The sequence below is a fragment of the Solanum dulcamara genome, chromosome 6 (genome assembly GCF_947179165.1).
Source record: "Solanum dulcamara chromosome 6, daSolDulc1.2, whole genome shotgun sequence".
In the NCBI taxonomy this organism is placed as follows: domain Eukaryota; kingdom Viridiplantae; phylum Streptophyta; class Magnoliopsida; order Solanales; family Solanaceae; genus Solanum; species Solanum dulcamara.
This window is the reverse complement of record NC_077242.1, coordinates 55,213,404-55,238,987: the sequence shown is the minus strand read 5'-3', so window position 1 is coordinate 55,238,987 and position 25,584 is coordinate 55,213,404. Positions and strand designations below refer to the sequence as shown.

The following is a 25,584-nucleotide window of genomic DNA, read 5'->3' as shown; positions in this document are numbered from 1 at the left end:
TACCTCGAAGCCGAGCATGCGTGCTCCAAGTCTATTTTCCGATAGCTTTTCTCTCTAAAAATGAATCCAAATGCCTCCACGCTATCAAAATATTAATTACCTCATCAATACGAATGTTTTGAAACAAAAATTATATTTTTCGGAGATGAACCCAAAATTGGGTCTAAAATAGAATGGTGGGATCCGCAATGGAAATCCCGAAAATGACTCTGTAAAAGTGTTCTAAACATATTGTTGAACTTGTACCCCAAAATGGGGCACAAATCGATGCTCAAAATGAGAGAAATCAGCCCAACAATAAATTCCATCATTAAAGCTTAAAGTTAAGCTAGGGCAGCCCCTTTGGGCAAGAAATTACCTCAAACCGATGATCTTCACGCCTCCTCGAACCTACCAACATGTAGACACGACTCCCACAAACCCAACACACTTAGAATCGCCAGTCAGAGTTCTCTAGCGCCCAAAATCCAAGAATGAATATGGGGGTCGGGCTGGCTAGCGTCTAGTCTTATATGAAAATACCAGACGAGATAATGAATCATGATTGCGACCTTTGGCCTCACGATCGCGAAGTTCACTGAGCTAATATATCGCGATCGAGACCACCAGCCTCGTGAATGCGAAAGTCTAGGCAACAGGTCTTCGCGATCATGACAATGGTGCTGGCACCAGTAGGTGCTGCACCAGCTCAAGGTGCCAGTACCAGCTCAAACTTGAGCTTTGAAAAAGCCCCATTGGGGTGCTCGGGATTTATTCGGAATCCCGTGCACATAAACGGATTAGGATACCCCACCAAATTTGATGTTCTAGACTCAACGGCGTAGCTGAAATTTCCATCCAAGGTCATTTTTGTAGAGATCCTCCAGGGAGGATGCTACTACTTAAAAAAATGTATACAAAACTCGTGACATTTAAAAAAGAACTTCCCGTAAGGCATATTTATATAATCTAGTAGTGAAATTTGGCCCATTTAAAAATAGTTAAAGATGTAAGTTTTTAGCCAATTTAAAATTCTTTGATCTCAATTAAATTAAATAAAAGTTCCAATTTAGGACGAGGCAACTTTTTAAAATAATTTAAGAAAATAACTTACGAGACATCCATGTATTATTTCTTATCACTACGATTCATGATATAAACTATTACCAACTTATAAGTACCCAAGGTTAACTAATTCATGCTTCATCCAAATATTTCAACTCCAAAGGTAAATTTAGTACATCATAAGACTTGGAAATTTACATGCCCCAAAATAAAAAAAAACAAGCAATCAACTTTAAGTTACAACTCATGATGTCATTATTGGATCAACCCTCACAAATAAATAAATAAATAAATAAATATATACAAGCACCCCATAGATCATATACATGTCCCAAAAATACTATAAAATATAGATGCATATATGAAAATGTGATCTCCCTTAAAGCTCCAAAAAACTTTATCTCCAATGGCCAACTTCAAGCATCTTCTCGGATATTTCCTATGATAGAAATAACTATCACTAAGCATAAAGGTTAGTGGTGCAAAACTACAAGATTGAAGCCTTTAGGTTCTCCAATTTATTTTCTCAAGTCATGAGCAACACAAATGTACACATAACAAATAAATCAAGCCAACAAATATATCACGAGTATCAGGTTCTATATGTAAAAGTTTGAGTGTCAATAATTCATAAAAGCACATTTACAAGATTTAGCACCAAGTTTCACCCAATATGTATGTCATGCCGTCACACTAAACATGATCAAGTATCAAGAAGGATCGGAGCCCTGTATCAAGAAGGATAAAGACCCAATAATCAAGAGAACCAAGAACCATATTAAAAATGGCTTCCTAATTCGTACTTAAAATGGACAACTTCCATGTCATGACTCATCTCTGTAGGCCGTGACTGGTGCCCGAGTTGGGAACCCATACGTACCCTTAGCCCACTTAGCGTGTTAGTAGAATAAACAAAAGTAGAAATCAAAAGGGGTCGCTAGAGAGTGCATGAGAACAAATATAGCACAAGATGGTCGTTAAGGCCACCACGAAACACAAAGCCCAAAATATATATACATAACCCACATCACAAGTCTATCGACCTCTACAGAATGATCCTAGTCATATGACGGGACAAGGCCCCATCGTACCCTTAACCAATATGTACAAATGTACAACAGAAAAGTTAGTACCAAAATAAGGCTTCAGACAAAGGAGCACTGCCAACCAACAGGGTGGATGTCCTAAGTGAGCGGATCAGCAAACCGAACGTCTGTACCTGCAGGCATGTAATGCAGCCCCCGAAGAAAGAGGGTCAGTACGAACAATGTACCGAGTATGTAAAGCATGGATTGTAATAGGTAAAGCCATTACTAGAACAGAAAGTGCAAACATGAGAAAAATATCCAGAATATCAAAATGTTTTTCATAACCATAGATAATGTATGCAGAAAAACATATGTCATATCCGGCCCCATTACGGGACTCGGTGAACAAATCGTGGTCGCCGCCCTATCACTGGCGCCACAGCACATCATAACTCTAGAGTAGGGAATATCTCCATAACAAATCATATCATATCAGATGGTCATATCAGATCATATCATATCATATGTGTACATGGCACATCATAACTCCACAAAATCCATGTAAAGGGCGTACCTTCCCCCTCACGTCGGGGCACGACGAACAATGCAGAAAAGTATGCATAATAACAAAACCTGACCTGAGCTTAGTGAAGGAAGCATTGAGGCATCCACGAGTGGAATAGTGAGAAACTAAATGCACTTTAAATCATGTTTGAGACTCGATGGAGTTAACAAAATGAGCTATTATTCAAAAATCAAGGTAAGAGTCGTATCAAGTACCTTTTGAATATCACTATGAGTTATATCAAAATAGAACTTTTGGAATCATATACACGTAGTTAGCCCACTTAGCGTGTTAGTAGAATAAACAAAAGTAGAAATCAAAAGGGGTCGCTAGAGAGTGCATGAGAACAAATATAGCACAAGATGGTCGTTAAGGCCACCACGAAACACAAAGCCCAAAATATATATACATAACCCACATCACAAGTCTATAGACCTCTACAGAATGATCCTAGTCATATGACGGGACAAGGCCCCATCGTACCCTTAACCAATATGTACAAATGTACAATAGAAAAGTTAGTACCAAAATAAGGCTTCAGACAAAGGAGCACTGCCAACCAACAGGGTGGATGTCCTAAGTGAGCGGATCAGCAAACCGAACGTCTGTACCTGCAGGCATGTAATGCAGCTCCCGAAGAAAGAGGGTCAGTACGGACAATATACCGAGTATGTAAAGCATGGATTGTAATAGGTAAAGCCATTACTAGAACAGAAAGTGCAAACATGAGAAAAATATCCAGAATATCAAAATGTTTTTCATAACCATAGATAATGTATGCAGAAAAACATATGCCATATCCGGCCCCATTACGGGACTCGGTGAACAAATCGTGGTCGCTGCCCCATCACTGGCGCCACAGCACATCATAACTCTAGAGTAGGGAATATCTCCATAACAAATCATATCATATCAGATGGTCATATCAGATCATATCATATCATATGTGTACATGGCACATCATAACTCCACAAAATCCATGTAAAGGGCGTACCTTCCCCCTCACGTCGGGGCACGACGAACAATGCAGAAAAGTATGCATGATAATAAAACCTGACCTGAGCTTAGTGAAGGAAGCATTGAGGCATCCACGAGTGGAATAGTGAGAAACTAAATGCACTTTAAATCATGTTTGAGACTCGATGGAGTTAACAAAATGAGCTATTATTCAAAAATCAAGGTAAGAGTCGTATCAAGTACCTTTTGAATATCACTATGAGTTATATCAAAATAGAACTTTTGGAATCATATACACGTAGTTAGGCATGATAAAATATCCTTTGGAAAATTAAGAAGTTGGCCATCCTAGCGGCTCTACGAATAGGAACTTCCTTGGAATCATATAAAAGTCATATACTTGTTTCATAAAAACCATGCCAAAAAGGAAGATTAAGTTTATATACTTTTGTCAAAACATGCCAAGAGAAAGAAATAGCTTCACATACTTATGCCAAAGACATGCCAAAAGAAGGAACGGTTAGCTTTACATATCTCTTACGGATTACTCCTAATACGTTCGCCTCGTCGTCTCTTGAACCTATTTAACATGAAAGTAATACTATGGTTAATGAACTTTCACTTTCCAATTCCAACTCTACAACCAAGTCTCCATAGAGGTCATTTCCTTATCCATTTCCCTCGACTAGTTCATTACTAGTTCCTAAGTTACCAAAAATTGGGCAGCATCTCCCCTATAACTTCAACATCCCCGAGATTTCAACTCGGCCACCATGTCAACAACCATACCAACAAAAGCAACCAGCAGCAGATACACAAGTAAATCACTTCAACATTACTCAATACAACTCCAAACCACTAGCTCAAAACTATGATATCAAAATAGAGTTTTTAACCTTTATTTCATAAAATCTTTAACCATACCAAACGGGGGGGGGGGGGGGGTAGTGTGTCTAAAACAATAAGCACCCACACCCTTTTTAGAACACTTTCCATCCCTGCAATACACCACCAATCTAGATGCAAATGCAACACCACAATCACAACACACTACTCGACTTCGATTTAGTATAACGACTTCAATTTAGTTTGTTTCTAACGTCAAGCGTCCTTATGAAAATTTTCCACTTCCAACCTCATTCAAGACATTTAATATACTTTATAACATAATCATAAACTCCAGTTCAAAAGAGAAAACTTTACCTTACCCGAAACTTGCCAAAACTTGCTGGAACTCGCCTCGGAATTTCCTTTAGCGCAGCTAAAACTTTGGGACTGTTTGTTAACGTTTTGGGGCTTCTCCAAACCATAAATTTACATTACCAATACCTTCATAACATCATGTTATACTCTATATAATTAATTTGCGGAGCAAAATCAGAAACTTACCTCTTTTCCTCTTTCCAAAACCGTAGGTCTCTCTCTTTCTCTCTTAAGGTTTCTCCTCTCTTCTTTTCTTTCTCTTAAATTTTCTCTCTTTATCTTGAGTTTTCTAGAGAAGTATGGAACTTGATGAGTTATAAGATATGTATATATATATAGGCTACTTTAGGGGGGGACACATGTCATTCCCTAAGTGGTGACATGTGTTAAGCCCTTAGTGGTGACACATGTCAAGCCCTCATTGGGCCAACGCATCACATCCTCCAATCCGGGGCTACTATGTGGCATGTAGGGCCCACCCCCTTGCTCCAGCTACTGCCACATGGAACTCTCTCATGCTGCCACGTGACACTCTCTCATGGTGCCACGTGGCACCTTCTTTTCCCCCTCGTGGGTTCGTAATCTCGTCTTTTTTTATGAATTTATGCAATCCTTGCTACGTAAGCTTGATACATACTCAAGTAGCTTAAGTATGTAAAATTTCCAAGTTGGTAGCTTACGTATGTAACACATCCAAGGTAATAGCTTACACAAGTAAGTCGGGTCCTACGACTCACTACTTGGCCTCCAATTCCTTCCGGATTCCTATAACTTTATTTTCAATCTTCCCTTCCATGGGGTATCACATTCTCCTTTCCTTAAAGTTGTTTGATAGCGTTATAGCCTATCCGGCTCAATGGTAACATCTAAGAAACTTTCAAAAACTTACGAATCTTTCAAGAAACTTAAGAAGCTTTAAGAAACTTTAGGAAACCTTAAGAAACTTAAGAGGCTTACGATCCTTCCATGAAACTTAAGAGCCTTTCAAGAGACTTAAGAACGCGTTCCAAGGTACAAAAGTACGGGGTGTAACATTCCATACTTAAGATGAACTAAAAATCCATAATCAAGATGGAAAAGGGTCAAAACAAGAGGCATGCCAATAGTGATAAATTCACATCCATAAGAAGGACAAAGTCCACAAGAATGTCAAGTGATCGAGCAATCCGTATAAGTGGGCGAGTTAAACAAGTTTCTTGCAAATTTTCAAATAAACCTACATGACAATACAAATTTTAAGAAATAAAAAACATACCAAGATAGGGTTTCAAATATACTAGCAGGTAACACGAGTTTATACACAAACCTCAGCATTTTAGCATACAACAATCCAACACGACTTCAAGAGTTCAAACCATAGACCAACCAATGTCTCGAGTTCCTCAACTTATACACGATATAAATAACCTTGAAAATATTATTAAATATCCTCTTTAATTTTCAGAATATCCATAATATTGACATAAAACAAAATTTATCAGTAAAAGTAAGCCTAAAATATTTTCAACCAAATTATGTTATCAAAACAATAACTTCGGCAAGCCAAGTACCTCAGGTTGTAACTAAAATTTGAAAATGAAAATGGCAAACCTGGACCTTATGTCCTTCATAAAACTTTTAGATCTATGTCTTAAGTTTTCAATCCAAAAGAAATCAATGCAAAACTCATTTTGTACAAAAAGATATCATTGAAACACTAACAGTTATACATGAAGGATGTTTAACTCAAGAATCTGGACAGAACTTATCCGGTTGTATCTAAATTTTGAAAATAAAATTGGTAAAAATGGATTTTATTTCCTTCATGACACTTTTAGATCTATGTCTTAAGTTTGTAATTCAAAAGAAATCACCACAAAACTAATTGTATACAAAAAGATAACATCAAAATACTAACCGTTATACATGAGAGATTTGTAAATTAAGAATATGAACAGAACTTGTCTTATGTTTCATCCTCTTTTTTTCGACTTAATAACGGCAAATCTAGGCTCCACCATAAACATAAGAGTTGTAGTTACGTGAGTTAAATTTCCAAAACATATTTATTTTCTAAAATCAAAGGTCTACACAATGAGATATTCAAGAATTACTACTAGCTACACAGTCCCCAAAAACGAATTTGAACACTTACCAAGATGTAGAGTGTATCTTGAGTTCCAGCTAAAACGAGTAAGTTGCTCTTCAGATTTTGTGAAATAACTCATTGTCAATGACCTATAAACGTCCTTTATTCTAAAATAGGTGAACCTCTTAGTGGAGCTTCATTATGATATAATATAGAAGTGATATCCATCACTCAATGTTGCTGAAAAGTTTAGTGGCTGCCCAACTTTGTCATTTTTTTTTATAAAAACAATCAATCCCATCTTGATTACCATTATTAGAAGGATATGCTTATATATATAAAATGTCATGGACATTTTACTAAACTACCCTAAGACAATTCGTCGGAACCTTGGCTTCAGCTCTCGTCACCTCACTCAAATCCTACAAAGGAAACTCGAGTCGAGGTGCTGCAAGCTAATACTGTCACGATTTAATGAAATGATTTTTTTTCTCACGTAACAAAATTCGAGTAAGTAGTAGTTGATCATATCATCAAGAAATATCCACTTTAATATAAAAATTAGCTTAAATAATTAGGGGCGTTACAGTTTTGACAAAAAGTGGGTCCCATACCCATGCACCATTTTTGCGAATTCTACAAGGAGGCTAGAAATGAGATTGGAAGCCTCGAGACATGAACGAAAGGTCGTATCAGACCAAGCTCAATATTTTGGAGCTAACTGTGCTGACGGAATTTCAATACGAACGCGTTTGCCAAAAATGTTGACCAAAGTCAACCTTAGGCTAAAGCTTAAAGGCTAAAAGCCTAATGGGTAAAACTCGCACCGTGAGGCTCGATGCCGTGTCGACCATGCTACTAACCTAATTTGGCCATTTTAGAAATAATGGAATTGTTAGAATTTTGTTCTGAGGTCGCTATCCTAGAGTTTTGACCGAAATCAACCATTCAAACACCAAGAGCTCCAAACTAGAGAAATTGGCATAAAATCCAAACGACCGAACTGTCATTGCCAGCAAGTCATAAATGACTTGGGGTCACTACAGAAAAACTCTAAATGCTGAAAAGATCGAAGAGGACGAAAATAACCTAGAGGATCATTACATTATTTAGTTTAAAAATAGAATTTTCATCTTAAATTTGTTAAAGTAAAAGAGAATTTATTATTTATAACATCTCATTTAAGCACATATTACTCTTAAATTGTAAAATACTAATCTTCTCATTTTAGTTGATATATAAAATACAAGCTTTCAAGTGACTAAAAAATATATATTTAAAAATATGTAATTTAGTAGTAGAGAAATCAAAACATAAATAAACATAAGAATTAGTCAAATAAATTAATAAATAAAAATTATATTTGTATAGTCTAATTTTTTGATTAAAATGTATAAAGAATTATCATAAAAATAAGGAATAGTGAAGATTATAAATGTTATTATACATGGTATTAAAAATAATGTGAATATTCATGAATGTGAAAATTGATGTATAAAAAGGGTTTAAAAGAATATTTTTGTTATTTTCTCTATTTTATCCCCGGATAAGTTATTCCGAAATTTCTATACCATTCAAGAAGAGAGATAACTTATCTCTGTATTAATTGTTAATTTCGAAATAAGTTATTCCAAACTTACCAATAAAATAACAAATTAAATAACACTATAATTTAATCTCAGGATAATTTGATGTTACGTCTTAAGAAATTATTTGGGTGGTGCTAATATCATTCTCAATCAACTTTTAAGTATCAAAAAAATGAAAATCATAATTGCAAATTGATTTTTTTAAAAAAATATTTCAAATTATGTATAAATAAATTTAATATATATGATATCATGAAAATATGACCTTATTTTAATTATATATTATATAAACTTGTGCCATCTGATATAAAGCTTAAAAAGCCTCTATAAATTTCACGTGATGAGATGGAAGTTCCTTTGAAAGTCACGTAAACCCACAGTTCTCATCACCCGAAACAAATACCGACTCCCGTTATACAAGCTCCTGTCCGAATCCGAGATACTATTACCAAATAGTACCCCAAAAATAATAGGGAAATAGTAAATTAAGAAAATCCACATCGGGATTCAGGCGAGAAAGAGAGAGTTCCACTTTGAGATTTTCCTCTATTGGCTTATTCCTCTTTACCGGAGGGCAATCTTCTTCCATCTTGCACGCACAAACACGCACTTTTGTATGTGCCTAAATTTCCTCAAACTTGCATTCTGTCAAACCCTAATCCTCTATTGCGATCTCCATCTCTATACCTCTGTGCTACAGTGAAGAAGAATTTGAATTGGAGAGGTTAATCAATGATCGCGGTGACTTCTTCAATTGAAGTCACGGTTTTGGAAGAGAATGAAGCTGTGGTGAAAGCGTGAGAACAATTTGTTGCTATTATTGCTAGAAACGCCATGTGGTTCTCCTTTTGGAGATCCAGAGATCGATTCTCCTTGGATGAATTCAGGTAACTCGCTTTATTACTTTGAATAAATGTAGAAAACTGAAAATAGTTGATTTTGGTTGGAATACTAGTGGATATAGATCCTTGGAAGGTTCTAGAATCATAAGGCTTGGTTCAAATATAGAGAACTAAAAGGCATTGATTTTGTAAGTGAATAGTTAAGTATAGAAGAAGGTAATACTAATGGATTATGTCTATGAACAAAAGTCAAAGTGGTTTTAGACTGTGGAGCTAAAGTCAATTTACCTTCTTTCCTTCAAGTCATAAGAATATATTTTTGAACTATTTATCCAGTGGGAAATACTTGTAAGCTGGCCCGGACACCCAATTATCCAAAAAACAGGTCTAGAATATTTTCACAATACTGATGAGTGAAGAATGCTCTTTATGTACCCCCAGTATGAAGAGTACTAGTATATGTGCTGGACACAAATACTTAAGTGTAAGCTGAACTTGTAAATCTTTTGGTCGTACAACCTTCACCTTGACTCGATACTCCTAGGCGAAGGCTTTATTTGGAATTTATTCATTTTACTACAGATGAGCAATATAATCGAGGTTCTTTGCTTGTGTCATCTACAATTGCTCCGTTTTGACAAAAGCTTGAATCATATACAGATACATTTCTTTAATTCAGAAGAGGATAATGAATTATCCACAATATATTTAACAATAAAAAAAATGAACTGGTTAGGGTTTTTGCTTATTTTTGCCCTTCTCTAGCCGCATTTTTTAACCTTTTCTTTAGGTGCTTTTTTTTCGTATCGATTGTGAGAGTAAAACAGGATGTACATAGTTTTGAGGATGAATATGATGATCCAGAAACCAGGAGACCATGAATGGCATCCATAGCGAATGATTCCTATTACATAAGTCACAGTCTATATGTTCCATATATCTCAACACACAACACTTCTATGTGATAATAATGCAAGGAGATACTAAATCAATATGCATGTCCTAATAGGGACCAAAACAAACCATTAAACCCAAATGTGACCACCGAAAATGAAATAAGGTGAATGAGTGACATAATGAAGTACAAGGCATGACATAAGCCTCTAAGCTTTTTGACAATATACAAGAAGTCTTCGGGACAAGACCCAGCTAAACAAGAGAATGTAATAGATGCTTATACTACTACTGAGCACAAGTGGGGCTCACCAAGAGGAGGTGGTGCTCAAACTGCATATCCAACTATATCTCTTGGTGCGGGAGTGTGTTCTAAATAGTGTCAGAGATGTTGGCTCATTGAACATAGAATGGAATCATGCAGAAGTGTCTGAACTTGGTTACTTGATGTCTCTAAATGTTTTTTTGAGAGATTGAAATGAAGTTGTTGCTAAGTGGGCCGACCTAACTTCTTGCAACTTGTAATGTTTCCCTTGCTAGTTGAAACTCATGAACCTGTCCTACCAATTGGCTTGCACATTGTTGACAGAGGCTAACCATTTTATGCCGAAGACCAAATCATCACCCCCATGGAAAAAGGGTAGTAATTTTTGTATAATGGTTAGGCCTGGCAATTGGACTTTAAAATTTCGACAAACTTTGTTGCAGCGAATTATTTCTTAGTTTTACTATGTACACAGAAGGTTGGGATGATTTCTATTGGAATTTTAAGCTCCTCCACAACGGATTCAGCCACAAAATTATGCGTTGTACTATCCATAGGGATCAAAACTTGCCACTGGTTGGTTGGTTGACCCTTGAAGTTTCATTGTAGCACTAACAGAGTGCCCCAAAATTGCATGAAAAGAAATTTCAACGAAGTCATTTTTGGTGGTTCGACATCAGCAACATTAGCCTCAACATTGTTGTCTAATTGTTCAACATCCTTGAACTCCATTAGAGAAAAAATTGTGGATTTGCATCTCTCTTGGAGCAAATTTCTCATGAAAATGGTAATAGAGTCCTCTGTCCATCTGATTTTGCCGTTTAGCATCCCATACTTGAACCTGGTAGGGTTGGAATGTTGTCTGGCTGGTCGATAAAGAGCTTTTAGCGTATGATTTGTGGAGGAAGGAAAGTTGGTGGTGCCTGATATAATTTTGGCAAAAAAGGGTGTTTTTTTTGGGTAACTGTAAAATTTTTATTACCAAGTGAGAACTTAAGCTCAAGAAACAAAGAACAGACACTGGACATAGTCCTAGTGCTGAGTGTGCACCCTTACTCCTTTACTATCTATCTGATTCTAGCTAGGATAGAAGTTAAGCCTGAACAAAATTCTAGCTAATTTAGGCTTCTTGGAAGCGCAGTAGTATACATCTTGGATTATTAATCGCACAATTGTAGCCGATGTTCATTTCTTTCCTTGGAATATGACTTGGTTCTGCTCATGCCACACCTGATAGATGCATCCAGCCAAGACCATTCGATAAATGATTGAGTGAGAAAGTTGGTGGTGCCTGATATAATTTTGGCAAAAAAGGTGTTTTTTTTGGGTAATTGTAAAATTTTTATTACCAAGTGAGAACTTAAGCTCAAAGAAACAAAGAACAGACACTGGACATAGTCCTAGTGTTGAGTGTGCACCCTTACTCCTTTACTATCTATCTGATTCTAGCTAGGATAGAAGTTAAGCCCGAACAAAATTCTAGCTAATTTAGGCTTCTTGGAAGCGCAGTAGTATACATCTTGGATTATCAATCGCACAATTGTAGCCGACGTTCATTTCTTTCCTTGGAATATGACTTGGTTCAGCTCCTGCCACACTTGATATATGCATCCAGCCAAGACAATTCGATAAATGATTGAGTGAGCTCCATTTGTTCCACTATGACGTTCGATCCATACGCACTCCGTTGGCCTGTCCCAACTAGGCCTTATGATTCCCTGCCATTTCAGTAGTTGGCCCCATATCTCAGCTGCTACTGGACATTGAAAGAATAGATGCCCAAGACTTTCATCTGCGCCTTCACACAGCTTACATTGTGGTTCCACATTGAGCCCCCATTGGATCAACCTATCTTTCGTGTATACCTTGCCATTAGCTACCAAGTACGCCATAAACACCCATTTTGGTGGGGCTGGATTACCACACACAAGCTTTCTCCAGCTCACTCTAGGCAGGGTACCCATAAACTTTAAGTATATATGGCGTATTGAGAACTTCCCTAACACCCATTTCTTCGGATACATTCAGTCCAGCGTCCTCCATATAGGTGGCAACTTTGAGTATTTTCCTGACCAGCCATGATGCTTGATTAGCTAGTGTATCACCTACTGCTCCTTTTATGTAGTATAGATGAACCCATCGAACCCACAATTTATCTTTTTTGTCACATAGGTTCCACAACAACTTACATAATGCAACTTTATTCCACATACCTATATTTAGCAAATTCAAGCCTCCTGCACTCATAGGCATACACATTCCGCTCCAAGATATCAACTCTTTCTTGGATACATCCATGGATCCTGTCCACAAAAATGTTCAGCAAATCCTCTCTATTTTTTCCACCACTCTCTTTGCCAATTGGAATAGCTGGGACCAGTATATTTGTATAGATAGCAGTACACTCTTCAACAATTGTATTCTACCTGCATACGAGAGCAACTTTGCTGTGCAAGATGCAACTTTGCTCAACACCCGTTCTAATAGTACTTGACATTGGACCAATGATATCCTTTTAGTACTTATTGGCACCCCTAAGTACCTAAAGGGTACTTCTCCTTTTTCCATATCAAGGAGCTCTAGGATTTGCTGCTGTACTTCTGGCTTCACCCCTCCAAAATAAATGGATAATTTTTGTAAATTTGCCTGCAAACCAGACGCACTTGAAAACTGTTGTAATTTGGGAAATAACCTTTGAACTGAGACCAAGTCTCCCTTGCTAAACAATGGAAGATCATCGGCGAAGCCAAGTTGCACTATCTGTAGCTGTCTACACCTTGGATTATAGAGCTTTTCTTGCTTCAATTGCTTCAAAAGACGACATAAATATTCCATTGCTAGAACAAATAGGTAAGGCGATATTGGATCACCTTGTCTTAACCCTTTCTTGGCTGAGAATGGTTCAGTTAGCTGCCCATTTATTAATATAGTGTAGGCCACAGAGGTCATACAGTACATGATCCATCCTATGAAGACTTTAGGAAAGTCAAGACTTGCATGGACCTGCTTCATGAAATCCCACTCTATTGAATCGTATGCCTTCATCATGTCAACTTTCATCATACATCGTGGTGATTTATTCTTCCTCCCATATCCCTTCACTATCTCATGACTTAAAAGGGTGTTTGTTTGTTGGGCTTACTAATTATGGCCCACATGGACCCTCTGGTGCTGTAATATAGGCCTAATTTTTACTCAAAATCAAGGGCTAAACTCATGGCCCCATTCATTGCTCTTGGGCTGTGAATTCTTACATCAAATTTTAATTCCTCTCATACCTTAAAAACATACTAATAGAGTGATCTGGCCATTGGTGACTTGACCGAGCGCTTCAGAAATTCTTGATGGTACTCATGAACAAAACTTGTTTGGTATGCACTTGAAATGGACGTCCCAGTTAAGTTATATATCATGAGCGATATGAAAATAAATCGAGTAATTTGTTTCACCAAGAAAAAGCATTCCTAGTTTGCATGGTCCAATCATTGATCGCGAAAATTTCTACAATAAATTGGGTAGGTCGCTATTATTGTTCCCTAGCCACGATTCTGCTATTTGCTGGAATAATTTAGGATGAATCTTCCCGATGGTTAGAAATAGGAAGTGTAAATACGATTTTCAACATTTTGCTTATGTACAACTACAAAGTACCAAGCATTCTAATTGGATTAGCTTAATACAAATGGATCCTTTATCAATCATTCATTGAATGATAAATAACTACAAGTGACTGAGACAAACGATTTAAATAACGAAATATTCAATATTTAAAAATTATATTAAAAATGACCAAAAAGGTGGAAACAAGACCAATTATAATTTGATCCTAATAAAGCAAAGTTTGCTCTCACTTAATCCAAGATAAGAGGTCAAGAATGTCTCCTTCGAGATAGTAACAAAAATATTTTCTGCCTTCAAATCAATCTCACCACCTTCAAATTTGGGAAGTTCCATCTTTGTATGTAGCCTCGGGGACCACCATGGACTGAGTTACAAAGATTGTTAGTCTTCATAGGCAAGTCAATCTAGTTGATAACCCCAATGTTTGGTGGTGGGGCTTGGGAAATAATGGAGTATTCTTTGTGAAATATTTCTACTAGAAGATTTTAGTTAGGGAGGAGCATGCAATTCCATGTAATGCACTATTGATTCCAAAGGTGTTGAGAAAGGTGTGCCTTTTCACTTGGCTAGTTGTTAGAGGGGTGATTTTGATGACAAAAAATCTTAGAAAGCGAAAGCTGTTTGCGTTAGTTGGTGTTACAATGTAAGGAGGCGGGCGAGGACGTGGATCATCTTCTTCTTCATAGCAGACTAACGATGAGGTTATGGTGAGATATGTTTAGGTGGTTTGACATTCCACGTGTGATGCCAAATACTGTGAAAGATTTTTATTTAGTCGGAAGAGAGGGGGAATGAAGAGAAGACGAAAGGCTTGGAATGTGGTCCCACTTGCTTTAATGTGGGTTGTTTGGAGAGAGAAATATGAGAGCTTTTGAAGGAGTAGAGTCGAGTTTCTCTCAAATTACGAGTAATCTTCGTTCCTTTATTTTCTTTTAGTGCACATAAAAAGTGCCTTGTTGTATAGATAATTGGGTGAAGTTTGTAGAGAATCATATCCTGTTGTTGATTCTTTACCTTTTGGTATATCGTTTGTGTGCGACCATTTTGGCCATGTTTGTGAATGAAAATACTTTTACTTGATTAAAAAAAGAAGGTATCCACTAATTCAACCAGCTATCTTGTCAACGAGCCTATATTCTAGCTACCTTTCCAAATTCTACTCTCTTGGATTAGTTTCTTTACCCTCATCTATTTATGATGAGAGAACCCTTTCCTATTCTGCGCCAAACCCCAGTGTTGAAGTGGCGAGACTAACTTCTTTGTTTTTGATAAAGTTAGCGTGACTAGCTTCTCTACCCACATTCATCCATGACGTGGGACCTTTTCCCTTTTTGCAGCACATCCGGACACTGATGTGGCGTGACTAGCTTCTTAACCTATATACATCCATGATATGAGAACTGTAGCTCATACTCCACATCTAGGCGGCAATGTGATGGAATCCATAACCTATTATTCATTACATCCAGGTGCCAGTGTAATGTTAGCTTAGGTGAGCACGCCTGACAATGTCTGTATTGTGAGGATTCATTATGAATTGTCTTATATCAGTCTACTGCAATGGTGCAACCTTTCTCCTCTATCTGGATTTGGGATTGCCAATGTGAGCTTGCTCTAATATAATGAAGTTCATGTAATAAAGCATGATAATACATGTGGACAAGCTCTGCTGCTTAAGTTGTAGTGGAAAAATAGTTCGTATTGCAGGCTACTCTTGCACCCCCTAATTGTAGGTGGTAACAGAGCTATACCCAACAATCATCATGTGGGAATTATGAAAGAGAAGGAACTCAAGGAGACATATGGGAACATCACATTCTCAAGGTGGGGCTGTTCGATCAAGTAAAGGAAACTGAATGGGATTCATAACTGTCTCAATCTTTCAGGTGCAAACAATTGTTAAGCACTTGGCCAGGATGATTTATCCATGGATAAAAAGCTTTCCTGTTAAGAGGCCAACTGTGATTGCTGTGCTGAAAGACTACAAGCCTAAGTTATACTATTGTAGTGTAAAATGGAGATTCCCAGAAGGTGATAGAGTCGAGTGCAATATTGATGGGGCAAACAAGGGCAATCCGGGGTCCAAGCTCATATAAGTTATGTCTGAGGAACAAAAATGGTGATTTGGTATATGCTCAAGAAAAGGAACTGGGATCATTACAAACATTGAAGTAGAGACTGGCAATCCTGGAGTACCTAAGGTACGGCTGGAGACATAGAATGATGAATGTTCAGTTAGAAAAAGACTCACTATGTCGAAAGAACATAATACAAGAGGTTTGGAAGGTACCACAGGAAATAACTGAGAAAGTGGAGGAGAAAAAGGACATAATGCACAATGTAGACACTCAAGTCATTCACACATTCAGAGAAACGGAATCATCTTGCAGATTCAGTTGCTAATACAACTATTGGACAACAAGAATTACAGGAATATCATTCATTTTACGGAGAAGGGCCTAAAATGGCCCTTAACTATTTGAATTGGTACAAAATTACCCTCCATCCACCTTTTGTCTCCTAAATACCCCTAACGTCAACATTTTGGCTCAAAAATATCCTTATTTTTAACGGCCCTCACTCATAAGGTGGATGAAGGGCAATATTGTACCAAATCTCATAGTTTAAGGGCATCATAGGCCCTTTTTCGTTAAAATAATTTAAAATTACTTAATATATGAGCTCATATGATTGGCCTAATTTTGAATTCCATAGTAAATTAAAAATAAAAAAAAGGTTAGCCCTCTACTTTCTATGCCACTTTTTTTTTGGGTCTTGTCCACCATTTAAATTATTTTTTAACTATGACAAAACAAGGGAGAAAAAAAGGAGGAAAATTGCAGCAACGTTCATATAGAAATAATTAGTTTAATAGAAGATGATTTAGCTATGCAACTATGTATGTATATCGCATTTTTCTTTTGTATGCACCCAATATTCAAAATAAAAGAATGAAATTAAATTTTTCTTAGATCCCATCCCCACCCCATCATGATAATGATACAAATTAAATGAATATGAACATATAAGTTCATTTCAAGTTTGAGTCCCTGACATCCTGATTAAGAATAATAATTTTTTTAAAAAAGAATAAAAAGAGGAAATGAACAATATATTTGGATAATTGATAGAAGATTCTATATTAATCAAAATAATAAAATTTTTTATAGGACAATCAGACGGGCAAGTATTGATTTTTGTTGGATCCTTAATTATGAGGGGGTTATAATAAATCGGGAGTTGATTTAAAATCAAAATTTATTTTCAAGCATATCATGTCAAAATATGGATTATATTTACTTTTTATTATTTATTTGAGAAAAATTTAAATTTGGACCAATCAGATCAGACAACATAATAAATAAATAACAACAACAACAACAAACCCAGTATAATCCCATCATGTGGGGTCTGGGGATTATTTAATAATTATACTTTAGGGAAGCTGGTAAAAACAAGGGCAAATCTGAACCAAATAGTTAATATCGAGGGTATTTTTTAGCCAAAAGGTTGACGTCAAGGGTATTTTGAGGCCGAAAGGTAGATGGATGGTAATTTTGTACCAATTCAAATAGTTGATGAGCATTTTAGGCCCTTCTCCATTCATTTTAGGATCTTCCACCCATTGGAAAAAAGATCTTGAACATAGACAAAGCACAAGTATCAGCATTAAGGGTGAAAACACGCAAAATCAACCAACAATAGACCCTAAAAGAGCAGATTGAGCAGCTGAGAGCACACACCGACTTCACCTGGACCTGGTCAATACTCTAATGTATCAGTCAACTTGCTCGAAGATCCACAAAATATAGAAGGGTAGGGAGGATTACCAAGGATAAACCAGCTGAATCCAGATGACGATCTTCTTCTTCTTCGGTCCCTTGGGAAGAGAGCCCGACCACCTGTATTAGGAGATAAGAGGAAAAAAATAACTTTAGAAACAGGAGGAATGAAGAGATCTAGAAAGGAGAGGGGAATCTCAAACTCCAAACCTTGGAAATGTGAAGCAGAGAAACGGAGTTCACCGTTGACTAGAGGAGGCACAATCATAAAGATCACCCAAAGGAGAAGTAGCTTAAGTCAGCGGTTCCAGCGACATGCCTCACACAACATTCTCAGGTGCCGGTGGAACCTAAGGAGAAGACTGTTGGATAATCTTCCCAGAGATACCTAAAACCTTTAGATTGTATTTTTTGTTTTTTGGGCCGGGTTTATTGTTTTGGACCTGGGCATTTTATTTCATTATTGCTATTTAATTTTGGGCCGTTGGTCCATTTTTGATTTTTCATACTTTGAGTTATTAATAAATCAGTCTACGGACCACAATTTGATTTTAAAAAAAGAAAAGAAAAGTAGTCCGTAAAATTTAAGTACGTGATGCTCAGATGATTGTCCATCTTACTATAACAGTTCCTGATCATTCTGAAGTTTAAGCTGCATTCCTGGCTATTGTGCAGATTTTTGACTGATCAGCTGATGAAAGTTCAAGTTGTTAATGAGGTCAACAAGGTAATTACTTTACCTTTCTGGTCTCCTCCTTATCTCTGCTTTCTGTAACTATTTATTTTATGCTTTCCTGCGATCAGGTATGATTATTCTTCATATATTTAAATCTTTTCTTGTGCCATGAAGGATTTTGTGATTGAGGCACTAAGATCAATTGCGGAGTTGATAACATATGGTGATCAACATGATGTGGCCTATTTTGAGTATGTCTCTGCTAAGGAGTTTCGCTTTTAGTGTATACTATTATTTTAGCCTGAGGCAGAACTAACAAGCTTTCTTTGACGTAATGTTTTTCCTTACAAGTGTGTCCGCATTTCTGCAGGTTTTTCATGGAGAAGCAGGTGATGGGGGAGTTTGTACGTATATTAAGAATTAGTAGAACTGTTATTGTTTCACTTCAGTTGCTGCAGACGATGAGTATTGTGATCCAGAACTTAAAAAATGAGCATTCTATTTGTAAGTGAACAGTTGAAATGTGTTCTATTAAATCAATATTCTTGCCTTTACACATTTTGTTAGTCTGACACCTCCCCAAATTTTGCAGATTACATGTTTAGTAATGAGCACATTAATCACCTTATAACATATTCTTTTGACTTTCGTAATGAAGAGCTTTTGTCTTATTACATATCCTTTCTGAGGTGTGTTTTCTAAAACTCAGCCGCGTTAGAGGCATTTCCTTCCTTTGAAATATATTTTTAGTCAAATTGCTTCTTGCTGACACTGGTTTTCTGGATGCATGCATATACAAAGAGCAATAAGTGGAAAGTTGAACAAAAACACCATTTCCCTTCTTGTGAAGACTCATAATGTAAGTTTAATTTGTGAAGTTATTAAGTACTTCCTAATAAGTTTTAAGGTTACTAATCTGTTTGTTTGAATTCTAGGCATGCCGATATAATATCCATTGATTTAGCTTAGCTAGTTCACAATCGTACTTGTTGACCCAGGACAATTTTGTGCTGCTATTTGTTTGAATTCTAGGCATACCAATATAATATTTGTCGACTTAGCTCAGCTCGTTCACTGACCTACTTGTTGACCCAAAAGAGTTTTGTACTGCAATTTGCTGGTTTGCTTTCTCATTACGGACCTTAGAAGAACTAAGTTAATAAATGACTGAACTAGAGGTCCTTAGTTAAAAATTGAGAGCTTTAGGAGTGGAGAAAGTCAGATATGATAGATGGGGAGAGCTAAGATGTGGGCAGTGGTGGAGAGGTCTCTCTTCATCTTTGATTTTCTTCTGCTTGCAAGCTGGAGTGTGAACCATAGAATAGGTGCACTGTCTGCTTTTTTCAGGGCAATGATTTTGACTTGCAGTGTTTTGTTGATTGTAAACTTGGTTCATTAGTTTGATATATTCTACCAATCTGTTTTTGAACTCGGAATTCAATCATTTTCATGTATCTTCTTTTTCAAAAAGCATCCATCCCGTTCTTTTTATCTTCTGTAGTTTCTCATCCTTTGCATTTCATTTGGTTTACATCTTTGAATAGGAAGAAGTAGTCTCATTTCCACTCTATGTTGAGGCAATACGCTTTGCGTTTCATGAAGAAAGCATGATTCGAACTGCAGTACGTGCATTAACCTTGAATGTTTATCATGGTGAGCTTCCTTTTTATACTTCTTCTAAATATCTCTATATTCTCCCTCCTTCGCAGTGTTTTTGGTAGTATATTAAATGACCTACAACGTGTTCACAGTTGGCGATGAGGCTGTTAACAAATTTGTTGCCGGTGATCCTCATGCCGATTATTTTTCGAACTTGGTCAAATTTTTCCGGGAGCAATGCATCAACTTGGACAAGTTGGTTAATGCTTCAAAGTAAGTAGTTTCTTATTTTTATGTTGTCCTTGAAACTGGTTATGCATCACCTATTGCTGGGTGACATGTGATTTATGACGCAGGTGCATGAGTCCAGATACCAGTGGTTCTATCTTTTCCTCTGTTGATGAGATTGAGGATAACCTCTATTACTTTAGTGATGTTATTTCAGCAGGGATTCCAGACATTGGGAGGCTGATAACGGACCTCATGTTGAAGGTGCTGATATTTCCATCAATACTTCCTTCTTTACGGATGGAAGTAGTTAAAGATAGTGTAATGATCTAAACCTCTCTCGCTTTCTTTACACGCGTAGTGAAAAAGATAGGAGCCCTAGCATTTAGAAAGTTTACTTAAGGTCCTTGCCTTTACTAGATCAGGCCTCTAAATTAACCTTTTTGGCGTAGTGGGATGCTTCTCCTCCAATCATAAGATAGGAATCAAGTTGTCAAGTGAGCAAAGAGGTAAAAGGCCCCTAGGTAAAGGTCCACTGTTGAGATCCTAGGCAGGAAATGTGGATGGGTGCGGTTAACCGTATTGAAAAAGAAGAGTTTTTATATGAGAGAGTCACACATTTCAAGTATCGATATGGGCAGAGGTCTTTGGCTTCTAGTCTTACCGTCACCCACTGTCAAAAGAGTTTCTATGTGCTTGGCCCTTGAGATATAATTAAGTAGATAACAGTGTGCTATGGTACCATATTGAAGCGTGCGACCATCTCATCTAATTATGTCTTCAACACGCCCGCTCACATGAGAGCCTGATTCTCTTCATGGCTAAGCATGTGGAAATTCTATTTGATAATGGGGGACAATGAGACTCTTCAACATATCAACTTTTGCCTTGGCCCTTTTTTTCCCGCTTCCATTAGGAAAGCAATACAAGAGCCCGTGTATCTAGTTTTTCTTGGGATTTGGTTTCCTCCCTCGGCTTTGTTGTTTTCATTGTATGCTGGAACTTTATTTCCCAATAGTCTGTTGTGGCTTATGTATGTCTAGTCGTTAACTTTCATGTTTCTTTAATGTAGGATACAGGAATTGGAACCGCAACTTCGTTGTATTTACTCTGTTGCATCTTGCGCATTGTTAAGATAAAAGATTTGGCGAATATTGTTGCTGTTGTTCTTCTTTGTGATATAGAAACATTCGTCCCAAGGTCTGAAGCTAAACTGAATGGTTTCGTGGTTAACCATGATGTGTCACATGAAAATCAAGATTCAGAAAATGGTGGCTTCAGATCAGATTCTCATGGTCAAAGTTTACGGGTTTTAATTCCAAACATATCCAGCTCTTTAAATAGTCACCCAGAAAATGACATTTTACAAACAGATCATGGAAGTACATATTCTGCATTAAGGTAATTCACATTCCATCTTATTCTTGATCATTTGTAGTTTTGTAAAGGAGGTGAGCTACCAATTTGTTAGGTGCCTGCTACAAACCAAAGTTTGCTAACACTGCACTGGGTGGAACTATCATTAAAACATATCACAATCAAATATTATTGTCTTGGACGAACAGTAACTGGTAATTACAGGGATGTAGTGTTTACTGAAGAATAAACTAAAGCACTCTACTTTAAGAAGAATCTCTATCAACTTCCCTAGAGAACACTTGAAGCTTTAAGTCATGACTATTGGCAAGATTTTGGCCTATCATGGCTCTCATGGTTAAGACAATAACTTCTTCGACTTTTGTTTAATAAATAGTTGAAACCTGTCTGATTGTCAAATGCTATGAACTTCTGAGGCTGTTGACTTAACTCAGTCATCGAATCTTAGTTTTCCACTTCACTTTTTCTAAGGTTAACCATTTAGCTTTTTCTTAATAAGTAATTGTTATCATATCCCTTCCCCGGACCTTGCGCGTAGAGGGAACCTTAGTGCACCGGGCTGCCCTTTAATTGTTATCATATCTCGTATCTTCTTATTACTATGTTTGTCTGTAGGATTTCTTGATCATTTTGTTCTGTATGTTTCTTCGTTTTTCTCTCTACTCTACACAACAATTATGTCATTCTTTTCTCATTCTTTTACTTATCTCATTTCTTTCTGTCTTCTACTCTTATTTAGATGGTCTAGCAGTAAATAGTATTTAGAACTAGTTGAACGCTTTGGTTATTTTGTTGTGTCTTACACCTATAAGTAGAACACATTGTAAACGAGTACATTTGGAGCGAGCAGCCAAACCTCTTAAACTTATTGCTTTTCTTTCCTGCAAATTTTCTGTTCTGTAGGGAGGCCTTACTTTCTTATATTACTACTGGTGATGATGTTCAAGTTTCGGGTTCTTTAAGCATGCTGGCTACACTATTGCAGACTAAAGGTTATATAAGTGCTTTGTGGTTCTTTTCCTTCCGATGCTTTGCCCCACTCTTATAAGAACCTTTATGCCTGCAGAGCTGGAAGAATCAATGCTTGACGCTCTCGGAATTCTTCCACAAAGAAAACAACAGAAGAAACTCTTGTTGGTATGTTGCAGCTGTAAAGATATCATTATACGGAAAGTGATCTTTCTGAAATTAACTTCAAGATTTGTTTTCACTAGTTGCTATTAAAGTAGGTTCCATACTATAACTTTTGGAGTGTGAAAGGTGCGAATATGAAAAGCCTATCCAACAATAGCAAAGCTTAAGATCTAGGTACCTTATGAATTATGATATTAGATAATTATTATTGCCTATATGTGAATGTTCTATCACTTGACTAACAAAATCATCCATAAAACTGATTTACCTTTTTTTAATTGAATAATAGAATGTAGCTATATGTGATACTACTACAACAACTATGCCTCACTTCCAAGCAAGTAGGAGTTGGCTAATATGAACTCCCACCAACCATGTTACTTCGGTTGAACTAGAATTCTTTAAATTTTGTACCAACTTATGACTCTATGAGAAGCTAAATGACTCCTAGAAAAGTATAGGACATAAAGTAAAAGTGTCAACATGGGCAAACAATTCTCAAATAATAGGTATCTCCAATATCGTTTGTTTTGGAATTGTTCCTTATCTTTCACAAGTCTGCATAAATTCTAATATCGTAGGTCCTTCGATGTAACTTCCTTTCGAGTGATTTAGGTCTCCCTACTCCCTTTTAAATACCTTCATTCACCGTGATTTCAATCTACGGACCGATTCATCAAAGGGGTTGACGCAGGACCTGGCCATGTCATCTCAAGCGACCCTTTTTCATTTTATCCATGATGTGCTACTTGAGACATCTAAGGAATGTGGTCATTTTTGACTGTCTAGTCTTGTATGACTACACACTTGTCGTAATATCCACATTTCTGCGACACTTCTTTCCATCTTGTGGATGTGTTGGATTTTAGAGGCCCAACATTCACTCCCATATAACATTGTTGGTCTTATAATTGTTTTGTAGAACTTGTCCTTCACTTTGGTAGTCATCCTTCTATCACATAACACCCTAGTTGCAGTTCTCCTATCAACCGTCTGGTTTTGATTCTCTGTGTAACATCTTCATCTACTGGAACAATTAGCCTAAATTTTTGAATTGTTTGCATTTAGGCACCACAATCCGTTCTAATCTCACTTCAAGGTTGATGCAATAATGATTTGTGGTGATGATTGCAAATAATGGCTAATGGTGATGACGATTGATTTTGATGATTGACGGTAGTGGTAGTTGTTGTTGGGCTGAGGATGGTGGTGATTGACAATTGTGGTAGTTGTGGCTGAAATGCTGGTTATGGGTGGCGGGTAAAAGTAGATGAAGTAGCGATGAACTGTCATCTTTGTACAAATTCTTAAATAGACATCTTAATGATATTAAGACTTGGTTATAGATCTTAATCGTTTAGACCTATTCAGATCCATTAATTGGTTGTATAATAAGAAAAACAAACGTACTGAATGATTTAGATCTGAATGATTAAGATTAAGACTTTCATTAATTGTAAACAAATGAAACCTCAGTCTTACTGCTTATTCTAAAACTCTTAGGGGTCATTTGGTATGCTGGACAAGCATAGATAGTTCTGGGATAAAAATTTAGTACTGCCTTATCCCTTGTTTGATCTCGGTATAAAACAATTAAAATGACAAAAACACCCCTGATTCCTCAAACCCCTTTTCTACTAAATAAGGTGGAGGGTAGTTTTGTAAACAATCAACTTTTTAGAAATCATGTAATGCATATTATTTTTAATAAAACAAACCAAACAGTCTAAGAAATAATACCAGGATAACAAAATCCAACACAACTTGTCTTCAAACCAAACAAACATAACAGTCAATAAGAAATAATACCAGGATAACAAAATCCAACACAACTTGTCTTCCAACCAAACAATCCCCCATTCTCTAGAGTGATTCTCCATAATTCAAGCTTTTGGTTGACTTGACACCCTCATTGGTTTCATAAGTTAGCAAAATATTGTCGACAAATAGCATATACCAATGGTTTCATCTTGCATTGTATTGGTTAGCTCATCCATCACAAGGTTAAGTAATTACAGGCTCAATATTGATCCCTAGTGAAAACCCACGATTATTAGAAATTCGTTTGTATCTCCTACTACTATTCTCACACTAGTGCCGTCCCCTTCATCCATGTCCTTCATGACATTTATATATTTAATATGAATTCCTTTGGTCTGCAATACCCACCAAAGGACCTTTTTAGATACTCTAACATATGCTTTCTTTAGGTCAAGACACCATCAGCAAATATTTCTTTCTCTTGCAATAAACTTCCATCAATCTCATTTGCGAAAAATATAGCTTTTGTACCAGAGCTACTAGGCATAAATCCAAACAGGATCTTTGTATGTGCTTATGTCTCTGCTCGTATCACTTTTTTTCACAGATTTTCATTGTATGCTCATAAGTTTAATGCCATGATAATTCACATAACTTTGGATATCTCATTTGTTTTTATAAATTTGAATTCAGGTTACTTTTTCTCCACTCATCGGGCATCCTATGACATATTAATATAACATTAAATAGCTTGGTCTAATCTCTCCAAGACACTTCCATACCTCTATGAAGATACTATCTGGGGCGAAGGCTTTTCTGATCCTAATATTTTTCATGGCATCCTTTACCTAGGCCAGCCTAATTCTATGAATGTAGCTAAAGTTCCTATTGTGCACAGATGTTTGGAGATCCAGAAGATCTGTATCATGGTTTGAGTTGAATAATTGATGA

General features: G+C 36.7%; 1 protein-coding gene across 3 annotated transcripts in view; it reads left to right on the top strand.

The window, feature by feature from the left end:
* Positions 1-8,805: 8,805 nt before the first annotated feature.
* LOC129891169 (protein TRANSPARENT TESTA 9) overlaps positions 8,806-25,584 on the top strand; it is a 34,118-nt gene continuing 17,339 nt past the window's right edge. Inside the window, exons 1-12 of one of the 3 annotated variants that reach the window (XM_055966440.1) lie at positions 8,806-9,341; positions 18,534-18,585; positions 18,709-18,785; positions 18,905-19,038; positions 19,127-19,223; positions 19,336-19,393; positions 20,079-20,187; positions 20,286-20,406; positions 20,565-20,682; positions 21,434-21,762; positions 22,642-22,730; positions 22,805-22,875. In XM_055966440.1, the coding sequence (XP_055822415.1) occupies positions 9,289-9,341; positions 18,534-18,585; positions 18,709-18,785; positions 18,905-19,038; positions 19,127-19,223; positions 19,336-19,393; positions 20,079-20,187; positions 20,286-20,406; positions 20,565-20,682; positions 21,434-21,762; positions 22,642-22,730; positions 22,805-22,875 (1,308 nt within the window). In that variant the 5' untranslated portion in view covers positions 8,806-9,288. Of the gene's footprint in view, positions 9,342-18,533; positions 18,586-18,708; positions 18,786-18,904; positions 19,039-19,126; positions 19,224-19,335; positions 19,394-20,078; positions 20,188-20,285; positions 20,407-20,489; positions 20,683-21,433; positions 21,763-22,641; positions 22,731-22,804; positions 22,876-25,584 lie in introns of all 3 variants that reach the window. The other 2 variants (XM_055966439.1, XM_055966438.1) reach the window with 2 other exon arrangements.